Genomic DNA, 20,778 nt, shown 5'->3' with positions numbered 1-20,778 from the left:
AATGAAATGTCCCATTTTGTGTTTATTAAACAAAGTGTCAAATACACCATATGAAAACCACACATACAGTGGGGCAAAAAAGTATTTAGTCAGCCACCAATTGTGCAAGTTCTCCCACTTAAAAAGATGAGAGAGGCCTGTAATTTTCATCATAGGTACACTTCAACTATGACAGACAAAAATGAGAAAAAAAAAAACAGAAAATCACATTGTAGGATTTTTAATGAATTTATTTGCAAATTATGGTGGAAAATAAGTATTTGGTCACCTACAAACAAGCAAGATTTCTGGCTCTCACAGACCTGTAACTTCTTCTTTAAGAGGCTCCTCTGTCCTCCACTCGTTACCTTTATTAATGGCACCTGTTTGAACTTGTTATCAGTATAAAAGACACCTGTCCACAACCTCAAACAGTCACACTCCAAACTCCACTATGGCCAAGACCAAAGAGCTGTCAAAGGACACCAGAAACAAAATTGTAGACCTGCACCAGGCTGGGAAGACTGAATCTGCAATAGTAAGCAGCTTGGTTTTGAAGAAATCAACTGTGGGAGCAATTATTAGGAAATGGAAGACATACAAGACCACTTATAATCTCCCTCGATCTGGGGCTCCACACAAGATCTCACCCCGTGGGGTCAAAATGATCACAAGAACGGTGAGCAAAAATCCCAGAACCACACGGGGGGACCTAGTGAATGACCTGCAGAGAGCTGGGACCAAAGTAACAAAGCCTACCATCAGCAAGGGCATTGAAGATGAAATGTGGCTGGGTCTTTCAGCATGACAATGATCCCGGGAAGAAGGAGTGGCTTCGTAAGAGCATTTCAAGGTCCTGGAGTGGCCTAGCCAGTCTCCAGATCTCAACCCCATAGAAAATCTTTGGAGGGAGTTGAAAGTCCGTGTTGCCTAGCAACAGCCCCAAAACAATCACTGCTCTAGAGGAGATCTGCATGGAGGAATTGGCCAAAATACCAGCAACAGTGTGTGAAAACCTTGTGAAGACTTACAGAAAACGTTTGACCTTGTGTTATATACCTTTGTTGGCAATGACAAAGTATTGAGATAAACTTTTGTTATTGACCAAATACTTATTTTCCAACATAATTTGCAAAATAAATTCATTAAAAATCCTACAATGTGATTTTCTGGATTTTTTCCCCCCCTCATTTTGTCTGTCATAGTTGAAGTGTACCTATGATGAAAATTACAGGCCTCTCTCATCTTTTTAAGTGGGAGAACTTGCACAATTGGTGGCTGACTAAATACTTTTTTSCCCCACTGTACACATGTCAACAACAAAAATCGGCATGAACTTGATCAACTGCACTCATTTTCTCATAAAAAAWTTGMGAAAAAAATTGTCGTTTCATGGATGTAATCGAATAGGAATTTGTGAACCTCATATAGCCTACTCAGTAAAAACACAATATGTAACAGACTTTTGGGCTTATATATGCCCTATATATCACACAATGTCAGGATGCAATATTCTACCCAGGAATATTAAACACAGAAGTATGTTAACCTCATTATTCCAAATGCATCTGTGGATCTTTTCTGCTGACAATGAAAATTAATTGTCTTAAATGCAGAGTTTGATCTAAATGTAAAAATATTAAAATTAAGATTTTTTTTTAATTAAGTGGAATTGTGTCTATTTTATAGAGTGGAATGGTTTTTCTGCTGGTGTATCCTGAGATAGCTCCTCTCTGAGAACCTCTTCCCGCAGTGCGTACAGGCGAACAGCCGTTCTRCCGTGTGGACCTTCAGGTGCCTCTTCAGGCTGCCAGCTTGGGTGAAGCGCATGTGACACTGGGGGCAGCTGTAGGGTTTCTCCCCTGTGTGGACCCTCTGGTGCCTCTTCAGGTTGGACAACTGAGAGAAACTCACCCGGCAAAGATGGCAGCCGAAAGGTTTCTCCCCCGTGTGCATCCTCTGGTGGATCTCCAACTGTTTGGGGAAACTGAAGGCTTTCCCACAGAAAGAACATGGGAAGTGCTTCTCTTTTTCACCGGATCTGCTGATATAGTTACAACTACTGTCCTTTGTCAATGGGCTTGTGTCGCCATTTAGTGCACTGGCATTGTCTGAGGTCTGGTTTAACATTTGGAGAGTGTGAGGAGGATGAAGGCCAGGGAGTGTCTGTGTTGTCGCAGGGTCCATGTTCCAGTTGATAGATCCTATAGAAGGCAGGCTGAAGGCAGCACCTGTTAGGGGGTTAACCTGAGGCGCCATCAGTCTCTCTGAATCACAACTATAGGAGCAGGACGGAGCATCGCTAGCTGAGTCTGTGTCTGTTCTCTCCTGCCGCATACGGACAACTCCTCGCCCCCGCAGACCAAATCTATGCTTCGTCCTGGTCGCAGCCAATCTGTTGTCATGGAGACTAAATCTGGATGTTATTTTGTGTTCCAGTTTGGTTGTTGTTTTGTGTTCGACTGTCTGTTCCTGGTTGACAGTGTTGTTCCGCAGCCCAGAGTTGAAGACAATGTCCCATCCACTGACCTCCGCTATGTCGCCGCTGGTCCTGGCCTGCCCAGTGAGGTTGTCCCCTGGGCCTTTGGCTGCACCGATCTGGGAATCCAAGATGTCCACCCAGTCTCCTCTGTTAGCCTCCAGCCAATCACCTGCAGGAAGAGGTTAGAAAATAGACTTTATAAACATGACAGGAAAAAAAAACTCTACATATGTATTTATTTTGTCAAGTTTACATTGTGTTTTTGTATTTAACATAAATTGTATTGATTTCCTTTCATGAATGAAGAAAAAACTATATCCAGACGCATCACTATTCCCATTGAAGATCTATTACTGTATGTAGGCTATATGTATTTCTCCCTTACCTTGCTCCCCCATCTTTAGTCCACTCAGCAGATCAATGCTCTRTGGTTCGTCTTCTATTGTCTCCTCTTTGACCAGCAGCAGATCAGGTTTCCCATCCTCCATGTCTACTGACTGTAAGAGATACAGATTGAGASGATGTTGGATCCAGAAATCTGATATGAGCACCCTGCTATGGAACTATGAGGGATTGCTAGGAGTACAGTGCAACCATGTTAATTGATTTGATACAATGTATACATGTTGGTTAATTTGATTACTTGACACTCTTTAATGGTTTGATAATTCTAAGGCATGGTCCCACACAAAATGAATCAAGACCTGGGCCCGTATCCACAAAGAGTCTCAGAGTAGGAGTGCTGATCTAGGATCTTTCCATATAATCTTATTCATTATGATCTAAAAGGCAAAACTGATCCTAGATCAGTACTCCTGCTCGGAGGTTGTGTGAATTCGGGCCCTGACCTAATACCATTCAAACAGTAGTTCACAGTGGGCTCACCTCAGTGAGACTGTGTGTGGTCCTGTGCTGCTCAGCTGGTTCCTCTGTGGGTTCAGGAGGAGGTGTAGTCTGGTTGTCCTCCATGACCATGATCCCCTCAGGGTTCCCCAGATCCTCCTCCTTCACCAGCAGCACCTCTGGACCCTCCTCCTCCTGGAAGAGACAGGTGATACAGATTACACAGACATACTCCCCCTCAGGTACACACACACACACAGATAAACACTTTCAACATGGAGGGTTTACCCATCCCCACTACGTAAACTATTTTGACGTGTACAGTAGGTGTTAGTATGTGTAGGTATATTTAGTAAGTGTATATTGGTTATAAAGCYCTGTTGTGTGTATGCAGAATAGGGTGAGATCAGATGCATGTATACTAAAGAGAGTCTCAATCAAGTCTAACACAAAATTGGACTTTATTCTATTGAACATACACGTAKAAAAAAAGAAAATCCACATGAATTTGAACCGCATACATTTCCTCATTCAAAAACAGTGTCTGGGGGAAAAAATAAATAAAAATAGTTCAATGGAAGTAATGAAATAGGCATTTGTTATCATATAGCCTACTCAGTACAAACACTATGTAACAGCCGTGTTAGGCTTATACAATGCCAATGAAAGTATTCATACCCCTGAGTCAATACTTTGTAGAAGCACATTTGGCAGCAATTACAACTGAGTATTTCTGGGTAAGTCTAAGAGCTTTCCACACCTGGATTGTGCAATATTTACCCATTTATACTTTCCTAACATTTTCAAGCTCTGTCAAAATTGGTTGTTGATCATTGCTAGAAAACCATTTTCAGTTCTTGCCATAGATTAAGTATACACACACACACACAGTACCAGTCAAAAGTTCGGACACACCTACTCATTCAAGGGTTTTTCTTTATTTTTACTATTTTCTACATTGTAGAATAATAGTGAAGACATCAAAACTATGAAATAACATATGGAATCATGTAGTAAMCAAAAAAGTAGCCACCCTTTTCCTTGATAACAGGTTTACACACTCTTGGCATTCTCTCAACCAACTGTAATCTGTTACAAGCAAAAATATTGTAATCAGATTACAAATACTTTTGAAAAACTAGATGATTACTTCGAGGATTAGTTTTAAATTCAGAAATTATTTTCTCAAAGACATTKAAATCAGCATTGAAAAGGCACAAGTTTAAGTTTGTTCTACCTGAGCGAGTCTGACCAGAAGTCAGAGACCACTATGATGACACACCAAATAGGTTTGATGGATCATGGGAAAAGAGCAGGAATCGTCCAATGGTATGACTGCTGTCAGCATCCAAAGATTTTCCAATAAATGCTTGAAGGTAAGGATGACAGCAGTGGTGTAGTCTACGGCAAAACAGATATCACTTACTATTGACATCTACATAGCACATTGATGTGAATCGCACTGCTGCGCTCTCATTTACAGAGGCGGGGCGACCATTTTGTTGTTGTTCCATCTGTGGATTTGCCCTTTAAACAGCTGCCTATTATCAAGGTATCAAAGTGTCACCAACAAAAATTTWAACAATAGGCCTAAAGCAAAATGCAGCATATGGCATTCATTTTTCACATGTAAATAYCACTTTTCAGTAGCGCTCAAAGCATGCCATTCCATGAGCATAGCTTTTATTTTTCAACTCGAATCATGGAGCACAATCAGTCCTCCATGACAACAAAATCATAAAAAAACATAGTAGGGCTGATTAATAAGTCATTAGTTGAGGTTATGCTCAGGTAAAACAATTTGGCTAATCTATACTTCCATATTTCCAAGTCCTATTCTTGAAGATTAAGGGGTATAACATTTATTGGAATGACTGGAATGCTGATAGACTTTGGTTTTTAATGTAAAGATAATTTCATCGTATTATTATATGTAGTAGAAAGCTGTGGGTTAGAAGAAACCTACATAACCAACCCATAAAGTAAAATTTAACATCCATATATGGCCAGATATGTAAACTTTAACATTGATTTATCCTGTAATAGATGTGGTTCAATTGCTAACATACATTTCTGTCTTCTAATGCCTCTTAAGGGGAAATTAATATAAAAGTAACTGAATGTAATCAGATTACGTTACTGAGTTTGGGTAATCCAAAAGTAACTAACAGATTATATTTAGAAAGTAACCTACCAAATCCTGCCTACTGGGTACATAATTTAAAAGCATGTCTGACATGTATTGGGGTGCACAATCACAGATTGATTTAAAAACCAAGAGAAGAATTTAAATTAATTATTTTTAAAAACTCAGGCAGCCAGTGCAGAGACCTTTAAACCGGTGTCATTGTTGTTCTCCGTCTGGTCTTGGTCAGTACCCATGCTGCAGCATTCTGTATGTTTTGCAGTTGACAAATGGCTTTCTTGGYTYGACCAGACAGGAGAGCATTACAGTAGTCAAGCCTGCTTATAATAAAAGCATAGATGAGTCTCTCTGCATTAGCCTGAGAGAGAAACGGCCCCACCATGGCAATGTTCCTCAGGTGGAAAAAAGCTATTTTGATCACTTTCCTAAAGTGCGATTCAAAATTGAGTTCAGAATCTAAAATAACACAGAGGTTTTTAACCTGGTGTTTTAGCTTTATTGAATTAAAAAAGTGCGGCCAGATTCTCTGTGCTTTGGGTACAACAATAAGTACCTCGGTCTTGTCTTTATTTAGCTGGAGGAAGTTGTGAGCCATCCAAGTATTTAAAATCACTAACAGTCTAATAATTTATCCGTGGAGCTAAAATCCTCTGGTGACACAGAAATGCAAAGTTGTGTATTGTCTGCGTAGCAGTGAAAATCAATGCTGTGCTTTCTGTTAACGCTGCCATAAACTGAACAGTACCGGACACGAAAATCGAACTTTGTGGTACGCCACATGTATTTTCTGAGTTATGTTCACCACGGGTGACAAACTCTTGACAGGTTAAATAGGTTCTAAACCAAATTAGAACTGGACTGGAGAGGCCAACCCACATCTCCAGTCTGTCCAGAAAGACAGCATGGTCAACAGTGTCAAATGCAGCAGTTAAATCCAAGAGTACTGTTTGGACAGAGAGCTGTTTGGCATCTGTGTTGGCTCTAAGATCATTTACCACTTTATAACTAAGGTGGTGGTCTCGGTGCTGGGCCCGAAAACCAGACACATTTTTCAAAAATACAGTTGGCACTGTTTGAACACCAATTTCTCCAGAATGTTGCTTGAGAATGCAAGGTTGGAGATTGGCCGAACATTGCTAAGAGCTGAAGATTCTAGATTACTTTTCTTCACAGGGGGTTTCACCATAGCAGTTTTTAGTGGTGGGAAAGTGCCTGTGAACAGGGAGTGATTAACAATAGCTAGCACTTTTTCAGATATGCAATTAAAAACTGTTTTAAGAAGGTGGTGGGGATAGGGTCGAGAAGGCAGGTAGGGCAAGTCTGTGTCAACCAGGAAAAATAAATCAATGGTGCCTTTGCGTGGTAGGCTAGGGCACATACACTATATATACAAAAGTAAGTGGACACCCCTTCAAATTAGTGGATTTCAGCTAAACCCATTTCTGACAGGCGTGTAAAATTGAGCTTACATCCATGCAATCTCCAGACGTATTCGCTGTAGAATGGCCTTACTGTAGAGATCAGTGACTTTCAACGTGGCACCTTCATAAGATGCCACCTTTCCAACAAGTTAGTTTMTCAAATCTCTGCCCTGTTAGAGCTTCCCCGGTCAACTATAAGTGCTGTTACTGTGAAGTGGAAACGTCTAGGAGCAACAACGGCTCAGCCACAAAGTGGTAGGCCACACAAGCTCACAGAACGGGACCGCCGAGTGCTTAAGCGCATAAGAATTGTCTGTCCTCTGTTGCAACACTCATTACCGAATTCCAAACGGCTTCTGGAAGCAACGTCAGCACAAGAACAGTTTGTCGAGAGCTTCATGAAATGGGTTTCCATGGCCCGAACAGCTGCACCCAAGCCTAAGATCACCATGCGCACTGCCAAGTGTCGGCGGAGAGGTGTAAAGCTTGCCGCCTGCCCCAATGCATAATGCCAACTGTAAAGTTTGGTGGAGGAAAAGTGGTCTGGGGTCCCTTAATTCCAGTGAAGGGAATGACATTCTAGAAAATTCTGTTCTTCCAAATTTGCGGCAACAGTTTGGGGAATGCCTTTTCATGTTTCAGCTTGCCCTTGTGCAAAGTGAAGTCCATACAGAAATTGTTTGTCGACATCAGTGTGGAAGAACTTGACTGGCCAGCACAGATCCCTGACCTCAAACTCATCGAATACCTTTGGAATGAATTGGAATGGTACTCAGTAATGTCTTGAATTTTCTCCAAACATATGACTTTCTATTAAGGACAAAAAGTGAATTGCTTTGTAATATTTTTTGCAGTATTACTTTAGCGTCTTGTTGCAAACAGGATGCATGTTGTGGAATATTTTTTATTCTGTATAGGCTTCCTTTTCACTCTGTCATTTAGGTTAGTATTGTGGAGTAACTACGATGTTGATCCATCCTCAGTTTCCTCCTATCACAACCATTAAACTATGTAATTGTTTTAAAGTCACCATTGGCCTCAATGAAATCCAAGAGCAGTTTCCTTCCTCTCCGGCAGCAGAGTTAGACGCATGTCTCTTTGTAGTAACTGGGTGTATTGATACACAATCCAAAGAGTAATTAATAATGTCACCATGCTCAAAGGGATATCCAATGTATTTTAATTATTTTTAACAATAGGTGCCCTTCTTTATGAGGCATTGTAAAACCTCCCTGGTCTTTGTGGTTGAATGTGTTTGAAATTCAATGCTCAACTGAGGGACCTTATAGAGAATTATGTGTGGCGTACAGAGATGAGACCGCGTTTAACATGATTTTGAATGACTTATTGCACACAGTGAGTCCAATGCAACTTGTTAAGCACATTTTTACTCCTGAATATACTTAGGCTTGCCATAAGGGGTTAAATACTTGACTCAAGACAATTCAGCTGTTCATTTTTTATTATTTGTACAAACAATACCACTTTGTCATTATGGGGTAATTGCATGTAGGCCAGTGAAAAACAATCCATTTAAATACATTTTAAATTCAGGCTGAAAAACAACAAAATGWGGCAAAAGGGGTGTGAATACTTTCTGAAGGCACTGTATGTCACATACATACACAGTTGTCACAAGTTTACATACACCTTAGCCAAATACATTAACTCAGTTTCACAATTTCTGATATTTAATCCTAGTAAAAATCCCATGTCTTAGGTCAGTTAGGATCACCACTTTATTTTAAMAACTTGAAATGTCAGAATAATAGTAGAGWGTGTGATTGATTTCAGCTTTTATTTATTTCGTCACATTCTCAGTGGGTCAGAAGTTTACATACTCAGTATTTGGTGTACCTGTGGATGCATTTCAAGGCCTAGCTTCAAACTCAGTGCCTCTTTGCTTGACATCATGCGAAAATCAAAAGAAATCAGCCAAGACCTCAGAAATATTTTTTGTAGACCTCCACAAGTCTGGTTCAACCTTGGGAGCAATTTTCAAATGCCTGAAGGTACCACGTTCATATGTACAAACACCATGGGACCACGCAGCTGTCATACTGCTCAGGAAGGAGACGCGTTCGGTCTCCTAGAGATGAACGTACTTATCAATCCCAGAACAACAGCAAAGGACCTTGTGAAGATGCTGGAGGAAACAGGTACAAAAGTATCTATATCCACAGTAAAATGAGTCCTATATCGACAGCAAGGAAGAAGCCACTGCTCCAAAACCGCCATAAAAAAGCCAGACTACGGTTTGCAACTGCACATGGGGACAAAGATCGTACTTTTTGCAGAAATGTCTTCTGGTCTGATGAAACAAATAGAACTGTTTGGCCATAATGACCATCGTTATGTTTGGAGGAAAAGGGGGGAAGCTTGCAAGCCYAAGAACAACATCCCAACCGTGAAGCACGGGTGTGGCTGCATCATGTTGTGGGGGTGCTTTGCTGCAGGAGGGACTGGTGCACTTCACAAAATAGATGGCATCATGAGGCAGGAAAATGTGGATATATTGAAGCAACATCTCAGGACATCAGTCAGGAAGATAAAGCTTGATCACAAATGGGTCTTCCAAATGAACAATGACCCCAAGCATACTTCCAAAGTTGTGGAAAATGGCTTAAGGACAACAAAGCCAAGGTATTGGAGTGGCCATCACAAAGCCCCGACCTCAATCCCATAGAAAATTTGTGGGCAGAACTGTAAAAGCATGTGTGAGCAAGGAGGCCGACAAACCTGACTCAGTTACACCAGCTCTGTCAGGAGAAATGGAACAAAATTCACCCAATTTATTGTGGGAAGCTTGTGGAAGACTACCMYAAACATTTGACCCAAGTTAAACAATTTAAAGGCAATGCTACCAAAAACAAATTGAGTGTATGTAAACTTCTGACCCACTGGGAATGTGATGAAAGAAATAAAAGCTGAAAGAAATCATTCTACTATTATTCTGACATTTCACATGATTAAAATAATGTGGTGATCCTAACTAACCTAAGACAGGGAATTTTTACTAGGCTTAAATGTCAGGAAGTGTGGAAAAACTGAGTTTAAATGTATTTGGCTAAGATGTATGTAAACCTCTTACTTCAACTGTATATCACAGTGTCTGGATGAAATACTTTTACTCGGGAATCTTCAACACTGAAATCTTTTACTCTCGTAATTCCAAATCAAATGTTATTTGTCACATGCGCCGAATACAACAGGTTTTTTCTTTTACAGTGAAATGCTTACTTACTTAACCAACAATGACGTTTTAAGAAAATCCTTAAAAAAGTAAGAGATAAGAATAAAAAATAAAGAGCAGCAGTAAATAACAATAGCAGGGCTATATACAGGGGGTACCAGTACAGAGTCAATGTGTGGGGGGCACCGGTGTTGAGGTAATTATGTACATGTAGGTAGAGTTAAGGTGACCATGCATAGATAATAACAGAGCAGCGTAGAAGAGCGTGGGGGCAATGCAAATAGTCTGGGTGGCCATTTCATTAGCTGTTCAGAAGTCTTATGGCTTGAGGGTCGAAGCCTCTTGGACCTAGACTTCGCGCTCCGGTACCGCTTGCTGTGCGGTAGCAGAGAGAACAGTCTATGACTTGGGTGGCTGGAGTATTTTTGGGGGCTTTCCTCTGACACCGCCTGGTATAGAGGTCCTGGATGGCAGGTAGCTTGGCCTCTGATGTACTGGGCCGTACGCACTACCTTCTGTAGTAGAGGTCGACCGATTAGGATTTTTCAACGCCGATACCGATACCGATTATTGGAGGACCCCAAAAAAAGCCGATACCGATTAATCGGCCGATTTAAAAAAATAAAATAATAATGTAATAATGACAATTATAACAATACTGAATGAACACTTATTTTAACTTAATATAATACATCAATAAAAATCTATTTAGCCTCAAATAAATAATGAAACATGTTCAATTTGGTTTAAATAATGCAAAAACAAAGTGTTGGAGAAGAAAGTAAAAGTMCAATATGTGCCATGTAAAAAAGCTAACGTTTAAGTTCCTTGCTCAGAACATGAGAACATATGAAAGCTGGTGGTTCCTTTTAACATGAGACTTCAATATTCCAAGGTAAGATGTTTTAGGTTGTAGTTAGTATAGTATTTATAGGACTATTTCTCTCTATACCATTTGTATTCCATATAGCTTTGACTATTGGATGTTCTTATAGGCACTTTAGTYTTGCCAGTGTAACAGTATAGCTTTCGTCCCTCTCCTCGCCCCTACCTGGGCTCGAACCAGGAACACATCGACAACAGCCACCCTCGAAGCAGCGTTACCCATCGCTCCACAAAAGCCGCGTCCCTTGCAGAGAAAGGGGAACAACCACTCCAAGTCTCAGAGCGAGTGACATTTGAAACGCTATTAGCGCGCACCCTGCTAACTAGCTAGCCATTTCACATCGGTTACACCAGCCTAATCTCGGGAGTTGATAGGCTTGAAGTCATAAACAGCTCAATGCTTGAAGCACAGCGACGAGCTGCTGGCAAAACGCACGAAAGTGCTGTTTGAATGAATGCTTACGAGCATGCAGGTGCCTACCATCGCTCAGCCAGACTGCTCTATCAAATCATAGACTTAATTATAACATAATAACACACAGAACTACGAGCCTTAGGTCATTAATATGGTCAAATCTGGAAACTATCATCTCGAAAACAAGACGTTTATTCTTTCAGTGAAATACGGAACCGTTCCGTATTTTATCTAACGGTGGCATCCATAAGTCTAAATACAACCTTCAATGTTATGTCATAATTACGTAAAATTCTGGCAAATTAGGCGGCCCAAACTGTTGCATATACACTGACTCTGCGTGCAATGAACGCAAGTGACAATTTCACCTGGTTAATATTGCCTGCTAGCCTGGATTTCTTTTAGCTAAATATGCAGGTTTAAAAATATATACTTCTGTGTATTGATTTTAAGAAAGGCATTGATGTTAATGGTTAGGTACATTCGTGCAACGACTGTGCTTTTTTTCCCGCAAATGCGCTTTTGTTAAATCATCCCCCGTTTGGCGAAGTTGGCTGTCTTTGTTAGGAAGAAATAGTCTTCACAGAGTTCGCAACGAGCCAGGTTAGCAGGCAATATTAACCAAATATGCAGGTTTAAAAATATATACTTGTGTATTGATTTTAAGAAAGGCATTGATGTTTATGGTTAGGTACACATTGGAGCAAGACAGTCCTTTTTCGCGAATACGCACCGCATCGATTATATGCAACGCAGAACATGCTAGATAAACTAATATCATCAACCATGCTTAGTTAACTAGTGATTATGATTGATTGATTGTTTTTTATAAGATAAGTTTAATGCTAGCTAGCAACTTACCTTGGCTTCTTACTGCATTCCCGTAACAGACAGTCTCCTCGTGGAGTGCAATGTAATCAGGTGGTTAGAGCGTTGGACTAGTTAACTGTAAGGTTGCAAGATTGAATCCCCGAGCTGACAAGGTAAAAATCTGTCATTCTGCCCCTGAACGAGGCAGTTAACCCACCGTTCCTAGGCCGTCATTGAAAATAAGAATGTCTTAACTGACTTGCCTAGTTAAATAAAGGTTATTTATAAAGGTGTACATTATTTTTTTTTAAACGGCCAAATCAGTGTCCAAAAATACCGATTTCCGATTGTTATGAAAACTTGAAATCGGCCCTAATTAAAATCGGCCATTCCGATTAAATTGGTCGACCTCTACTCTGTAGTGCCTTGCGGTCGGAGGCCGAGCAGTTGCCATGCTAGCCAGTGATGCAACCCGACAGGATGCTCTCGATGGTGCAGCTGTTGAAGTTTGAGGATCTGAGGACCCATGCCAAATTTTTTCAGTCTCCTGAGGGGGAATAGGTTTTGTCATGCCCGCTTCACAACTGTCTTGGTTTCCTTGGACCATGTTAATTTGTTGGTGATGTGAACGCCAAGGAACTTGAAGCTCTCAACCTGCTCCACTACAGCCTCGTCGATGAGAATGGGGGCGTGCTCGGTACACCTGTTCCTGTAGTCCACAATCATATCCTTAGTCTTTATCACATTGAGGGAGAGGTTGTTGTCCTTGCACCACACGGTCAGGTCTCTGACCTCCTCCCTATAGGCTGTCTCATCGTTGTCAGTGATCAGGCCTACCACTGTTGTGTCATCAGCAAACTTAGTGATGGTGTTGGAGTCGTGCCTGGCAGTGCAGTCATGAGTGAACAGGGAGTACAGGAGGGGACTGAGCACACACCCCGAGGGGCCCCCGTGTTGAGGATCAGCGTGGCAGATTTGTTACCTACCTTTACCACCTGGGGGTGGACCATCAGGAAGTCCAGGATCCAGTTGCATAGGGAGGTGTTTAGTCCCAGGGTCCTTAGCTTAGTGATGAGCTTTGAGGGCACTATGGTGTTGAACACTGAGCTGTAGTCAATGAATAACTCTCACGTAGGTGTTCCTTTTGTCCAGGTGGGAAAGGGCAGTGTGGAGTGCAATAGAGATTGCGTCATCTGTGGATCTGTTGTTGCGGTATGCAAATTGGAGTGGGTCTAGGGTTTCTGGGATAATGGTGTTGATGTGAGCCATGACCAGCCTTTCAAAGCATTTCATGACTGCAGACGTGAGTGCTACAGGTCAGTAGTCATTTAGACAGGTTACCTTAGTGTTCTTGAACACAGGGACTACGGTGGTCTGCTTAAAATATGTTGGTATTACAGACTCAGACAGGGAGAGGTTGAAAATGTCAGTGAAGACACTTGCCAATTGGTCTGCGCATGCTCGGAGTACACGTCCTGGTAATCCGTCTGGCCCAGCGGCCTTATGAATGTTAACCTGTTTAAAGGTCTTACTCACATCGGCTGCGGAGAGTGTGATCACACAGTCTTCCGGAACAGCTGATGCTCTCATGCATGTTTCAGTGTTACTTTCCTCGACGTGAGCATAGAAGTTATTTAGCTCGTCTGGTAGGCTCGTATCACCGGGCAGCTCTCGGCTGTGCTTCCCTTTGTAGTCTAATAGTTTGCAGGCCCTGCCACATCTGACGAGCATCGGAGCCGGTGTAGTACGAATCGATCTTAGTCCTGTATTGATGCTTTGCCTGTTTGATGGTTCGTCGGAGGGAATAGTAGGATTTCTTATAAGCTTCCGGGTTAGAGTCCTGCTCCTTGAAAGTGGCAGCTCTACCCTTTAGCGCAGTGCGAATGTTGCCTGTAATCCATGGCTTCTGGTTGGGTATGTACGTACAGTTAATGTGGGGACGACGTTATTGATAAAGCCAGTGACTGATGTGGTGTACACCTCGATGCCATCGGAAGAATCCGGGAACATATTTCAGTCTGTGCTAGCAAAACAGTCCATCTGACCACTTTTTTTATAGACTGAGTCACTGGTGCGTCTTGCTTTAAATTTTGCTTGTAAGCAGGATCAGGAGGATAGAGTTATGGTCAGATTTGCCAAACGGAGAGCTTTGTATGCATCTCTGTGTGTGGAGTAAAGGTGGTCTAGAATTMATTTCCCTCTGGTTCCACATTTAACATGCTGATAGAAATAAGGTAAAACTGATTTAAGTATCCCTGCACTAAAGTCCCCGGCCACTAGGAGCGCCGCCTCTGGATGAGCATTTTCCTGTTTGCCTATGGCGGAATACAGCTCATTGAGTGCTGTTTTAATGCCAACTTCGGTCTGTGGTGGTATGTAGACAGCTACGAAAAATACAGATGAACTCTCTAGGTAGACAGTGTGGTCTACAGCTTATCATGAGATACTCCATCTCAGGCGAGCAAAACCCTGAGACTTCCTTAGATATTGTGCACCAGCTATTGTTACAAATATGCATAGGRCTCTACCCCATGTCTTACCAGAGGCCGCTGTTCTGTCGATAGCATATAACCCGCCAGCTGTATATTCTTAATGTCGTCATTCAGCCACGACTCGGTGAAACATAAGATGTTACAGTTTTGAAAGTCCCGTTGGTGGGATATACATGCTTTCAGTTCATCCCATTTATTTTCCAGCGATTGAACATTAGCTAGCAGTACAGAAAGCAAGGGCAGATTAGCCACTCGTCGCCTGATCCTCACAAGCCAGCCTGATTTCTTTCTGCAAAACCTACGTTTACTTTTCCAGTGAATCACGGGGTGTCCGTTGTATATCCCTCACGTCTGACTCATTGAAGAAGAAGTCCTCGTCCAATTTGAGGTGAGTAAACCCAGTTCAAATGTCCAGAAGCTCTTTTCGGTCATAAGAGACGATAGCAGCTACATTATGTACCAAACAAGTTGCGAACGCAAAAAAACAAGCAAAATAGCATGGTGGGTTAAGAGTCGATAAGACGACAGCCCTACCAGCCGGCGCCATCTTCAGTGTGCATCAAATGCATCTGAGGATGTTTTCATCTGACAATAATCACAATTCATCTTTGTCTTTAATGTAGGGGTTCGTCTAAACGTCAGAAGCTATCAAGTGGAATGGTTACTTTCTATGTTCTAGAATGGGATTGTTTTCTGCTGGTGTGTCCTTAGGTAGCTATTCTCTGAAAACCTCTTCCTGCAGTGTGTACAGGCGAACGGCTTCTCTCCCCTGTGGACCTTGAGGTGCATGTTCAGCTGAAGCTGGCGGGAGAATCCACCCTCTGGTGGATCTCCACCCTCTGGGGGCAGCTGAAGCCTTTGTTAAAGAACATGCAGAGGAACGTTTGTCTTTAATATTGACTGATGTTGCTCCCCCTCCCCACGACTTGGCCCTTTGAGTTCAATACCTGATCGAAAAGGACCTTTGAATCAGAAGGCCCATCGATGAGGAAACTGGGTCGCAATCCCTGAACGTGTGGAAAGGGGAGTGGGTCGTGACATTTGGATTTGTCTCTAAGCTTTCTCTGTAACCTAAGAAATCTCTGCTCTGTGAGAGTCCGTCTCCTAGGTGACAATCTGCATTCCATGTGGGAGGAACGTCGCCCTCCACTTTCAGTCACTTCATCTACAACCAGACCCTCCCCTTTCTTATCTAGGCACCCTTCAGAGTATACACTACTACTGTACTGGTTCCAGTCCCCTCTAGACAGATCAGTTTGTGTCTAAACCAAATGGCATGTTGCCAGGGTCCATCTCTGTAGCGTAAGAACAGACGGATAATGGCTGCCAATGTCTAACGCATCACTATCCCCAATTAACCATCCTCTGGCTCTGCTGAAATACCTGTAAATACTCTGAGCCGGGAGCAAGAATTCAGCCCAGTAGCCCCCCCATCTCTATGGGTCTGATCTGTGGTCAGATCCTGCGTCTAAGAGCCTGTGTGTTACAGTTAAAGTCTCAGTGTACGTCTGACTTGAGCACGGCGTTCGCCGTTCCACTGACCTCCCTGATGTTGCGTCGGGTCCTGGCCTGGGGCATGGTGACGGTGGGGAAGTCCTCCATGGCTACAGAGGGCGTCACTCCAGCCTCTGCGCCAGTCTGGATGTCTCTGTTGTGTCTTGGGTCCTCTCCTTCAGTCCTCTCCTGCTTTACCCCAGGACCTGCAGCCTCTGCATCTGCAGACTGACACAAGAAGAGAGGTTATTATCTGTACATGATTTGAATTGGATAACAATGTTGTAGGGAAGTCTCACAGCACCCCTATGGCAGATAAGGATGTACATGTAAGCAAATTAATAYCTGAGGGGAGCCTTTCTGAAATAAACAGGCCACATTTGATGTACTCTAATTTTGATGTAATACTATGACACTAACCTCTATCACAATAACATGCTTGCTTGAGGTTTCACTCCCCTCAACAGCTATGGGTTGATCATCTCCCCACGTGCTGTGTCCCGCTGGGTTCACAAAACTCATGTGGCCTCCAGTGGGATGTCCTTCACCTAATAGGGTTATTGGGGGGGAAAGGGGTGGTTAAATTAGGTATTGTCCACGTAGTGTAGATTTTGACTAGGTGGGATGCAGCTAATGTCAGAAGTCACTTTTCGTATCAGGTTAGCAGCAATATAGAATACTTAACGTAACAGGTTATTATAATTAGGTTAAGAAAAGTACAAGCTAAAATCACCAAATTCTCACCGACGCAACTTCTGACATTATCGGGATGACATCCCTTCTGCAAAATGTACCTCTTGCCATTCCTCTGTATCGGTCGAGGATCTTGACACTACTGGGACGACTGGCGAGGACGCGCTCCCGTGCCACCTTCAGTTCCAGTAGCTGTAGTTTCCTCCGCAATCCCCTGTTTTCTTTCTGGCTTTGATTTATTTCCAAACGAAACACTGCATAGTCGTCGTCTACGAGTTTACAGATCTCGGTCACGGCTGAATTCGCTAGCAGCTCCATGATGGAGGCTATTTGAGTGTGAAAACCCATACAMTTAGCCATTGTTAGRTAACGTTAACAGCTAGCTAGCGTTACCTAGATAACATCTTATCAAGTAAGTCCTGTCTCCAACGCGATTTAAATTCTACCTGGAGTGATGTTGTGCCGTTTTGAGTTCCAGGGTGTTAATAAAAGTCTAAATTCCAACAAAAATGCTAACGTGGAAATGGTTCTTGATCATTGTTTACTTGCGTTTGCACAGATGTTATTGGTTGAAGTCAGCTCAAATGGTGCGGCTAAGTAAAAAGTCTATGCGCGCTGTTCTTTGAAATACGGTATTGCTTATTACGTTACACATCAAACCTCCTATTCATGGGCCTTTCCGCATTTGAGAAAAAAAGTATGTCCTTCCGTGAACCGGAAACTTATATGTGGTCTTCTTTGAGGTTTAACGGGGGTTGGCATGTTGCATTACCGCCACCTACTAGACTGGAGTACACCTCCCGTATACTTTGCTTGGAATAAATAAAAACAAATACCTTACTATCTAACACTACACTCACAAAAAAATAACACCACCACCACCACTATTTAAATCTATGTAGTCCTACATCAGGCCAACAACCTGACACCACCACTTAACACACCCATTAACTCTGATGTCAGCTACTTCTCTGCAGCTGCCAACACAACCTCAATGTTCTGCGARTTACGTCCCATCCCTGCAGTACAATCYATTATCARTGCTATAAATCCAGTCTTACTGAAACATATTGTAATGACACTGGGTTTATAAGCGCGGAAATCGACTCTGCCCACGAGCATGCTTTTGCGGCACAGTCGATAGCMCGCCGGGCCTCGGGCTAGAAGGTCGAAGGTTCGAGACCTGCTCCCTGCTGTTTCATTACAATATGTCACTTGTTGTCCTATCCATCTACTGGTACAGATATTCTACTCACACCACTCCTCTCAGGATCCCTCCTCCTTGACCCATGTTCCTCTACTTTCTTCACTGCCTCAGCATATGACAACTTCTGCACTACTCTAACCCTGGAAACCTCAACCTGCCTCTCGCACAGAACATTTCAGATCRCKAGCCCCATGGGCACCCCTACAGGTAACACATACCACTACTTTCCTGACCAGCAGAAACACAAACAATTATCACAAGACCACTTCTTGTTACCTTCACCGATTCCACAGCACCCAACTGTTTTCACTCACCTGAAACCACAAATGGATCAGCCAAAAGGGTCCACTTTTTCCAAAAACTTCACTCCTACGGTCACAGTTCATCAATATCCTGACCCTCAGTGCAAGCCTCGGGCTCCGAGAACTTCCCCACACCGACCACCTCGCCCTCATTCACTTCCATTTCTCCTCCTGTCTTCAGCTCACTCTGCTTACACTTTCTACCATTCTTCTTTAACAAATCTCCTTTTCCACTGCCATTGTAACCAACTCAAGCTCACCATCTTCCTCTCTCAGACCTCCTCTGCCTCTCCTTTTCCCCTCCATTCCTCCTCCGTATTCCAAGTATACATCTCCTTATGATAATATTGCACTTCTACTGACAAATATTGTTCTTACCTTGTCAAGGGACGCAATTTTAACCGGSTGTSACAKTCTCCGTACAATCAGCACGAACCCCTCGGGATGTATTTCTCAACAGTGCATCCCACTTATAAAYCATCTGTTTCGTCTTGATGTTCTTCTTTATCAAAAGCTATCGCACCGCTTTTCCTTTTCAAACATGCGCGCTCTTCCAACCACCCGGGTGTGCCTTCCGACCTCCGATAAGTGGRKGAGGAGATATAAATTRGTTAGTAGTCCAAAGGAAGTGTCCRCTCCTTGATAGTCTTTTTGGAATCTACCATGCCACCTTTGAATCAGKTTTTGTTTTGWTYCTGGAGAAAAGCATGCAAATGTTTAAAAACAAATACAGTGCCTTGCAAAAGTATTCATCACCCATGGCATTTTTCCTATTTTGCTGCATTACAACCTGTAATTTAAATGCATTTTTATTTGGATTTCATGTAATGGACATAAGCAAAATAGTCCAAATTGGTGAAGTGAAATGGAAAAAAATAACATTTTCCAAAACATTCTACAAAAATAAAAAACGGAAAAGTGGTCCGTGCATATGTATTCKCCCCCTTTGCTATGAAGCCCCTAAATAAGATATGGTGCAACCAATTACCTTCAGAAGTAACATAATTAGTTAAATAAAGTCCACCTGTGTGCAATCTAAGTGTCACATGATCTGACACATAATCTCAGTATATATACACCTGTTCTGAAAGGCCCCAGAGTCTGCAACACCACTAAGCAAGGGGCACCATGAAGACCAAGGAGCTCTCAAAAAAGGTCAGGGACAAAGTTGTGGAGAAGTACAGATCAGGGTTTAGTTATAAAKAAAATATCAGAAATGTTGAACATCCCATGGAGCACCTTTAAATCATTATAAAAAATGGACAGAATATGGCACCACGACAAACCTGCCAAGAGAGGGCCGCCCACCAAAACTCACAGACCAGGCAAGGACGGCATTAATCAGAGAGACAACAAAGACACCAAAGATAACCCTGAAGGAGCTGCAKAGCTCCACAGTGGAGATTGGAGTATCTGTCCACAGGACCACTTTAAGCCGTACACTCCACAGAGCTGGGCTTTACGGAAAAGTGGCAAGAAAAAAGCCATTGCTTAAAGAAAAAAATAAGCAAACATGTTTGGTGTTCGCCAAAAGGCATGTGGGAGACTCCCCAAACATATGGAAGAAGGTACTCTGGTCAGATGAGACTAAAATATAGCTTTTTGGCCATCAAGGAAAACACTATGTCTGACGTAAACCCAACTCCTCTCATCACCCCGAGAACACCATCCCCACAGTGAAGCATGGTGGTGGCAGCATAATGCTGTGGGGATGTTTTTCATCGGTAGGGACTGGGAAACTGGTCAGAATTGAAGGAATGATGGATGGTGCTAAATACAGGGAAATTCTTGAGGGAAACCTGTTTCAGTCTTCCAGAGATTTGAGACTGGGACGGAGGTTCACCTTCCAGCAGGACAATGACCCTAAGCATACTGCTAAAGCAACACTCGAGTGGTTTAATAAGGGGAAACATTTAAATGTCTTGGAATGGCCTAGTCAAAGCCCATACCTCAATCCAATTGAGAATCTGTGGTATGACAAAGATTGCTGTACACCAGCGGAACCCATCCAACTTGAAGGAGCTAGAGCAGTTTTGCCTTAAAGAATGGGCAAAAATACCAGTGGCTAGATGTGCCAAGCTTATAGAGACATACCCCAAGAGACTTGCAAAAAATGAAAAAAATGCCAAGGGGGATGAATACTTTCGCAAGCCACTGTATGTTACTTATGTTTTATCTATAAAATGTCTTGCACAACTAACTTAATTATCACTTTACACATTTATTTTGGGATCCAACCCTAAACATTATTTGCCTCATGACCCGCGAATATGGAGAAGCAGTCTCATTTCATTCAAGCGCATTTTCATCCACATTCCCTCTCCCTCACCTTTGACCTTTTTCAAAAGGAGGCCGGAGGAGAGAGGACGCCGGAGTTGCTCAAAACCAATTGAGAAAAGGCCATGATCAGTAWCTT

General features: G+C 42.5%; 1 protein-coding gene across 1 annotated transcript; it reads right to left on the bottom strand.

The window, feature by feature from the left end:
- Nucleotides 1-1,138: 1,138 nt before the first annotated feature.
- LOC139028586 (uncharacterized) lies at nucleotides 1,139-17,536 on the bottom strand. The gene is made up of 6 exons (XM_070446404.1): nucleotides 16,955-17,536; nucleotides 16,581-16,708; nucleotides 16,209-16,388; nucleotides 3,347-3,499; nucleotides 2,847-2,958; nucleotides 1,139-2,630 (listed from the first exon to the last, which is right to left on the bottom strand). The coding sequence occupies exons 1-6, from the start codon at nucleotides 17,211-17,213 to the stop codon at nucleotides 1,663-1,665; spliced, it is 1,800 nt and encodes a 599-aa protein (XP_070302505.1). The 5' UTR covers nucleotides 17,214-17,536; the 3' UTR covers nucleotides 1,139-1,662.
- Between the last annotated feature and the right edge of the window lie 3,242 nt (nucleotides 17,537-20,778).

This window comes from Salvelinus sp. IW2-2015, linkage group LG13 (genome assembly GCF_002910315.2).
Source record: "Salvelinus sp. IW2-2015 linkage group LG13, ASM291031v2, whole genome shotgun sequence".
Taxonomy (NCBI): domain Eukaryota; kingdom Metazoa; phylum Chordata; class Actinopteri; order Salmoniformes; family Salmonidae; genus Salvelinus; species Salvelinus sp. IW2-2015.
Note: the sequence above shows the minus strand (reverse complement) of the source record. Positions and strands in the feature narration are given on the sequence as shown.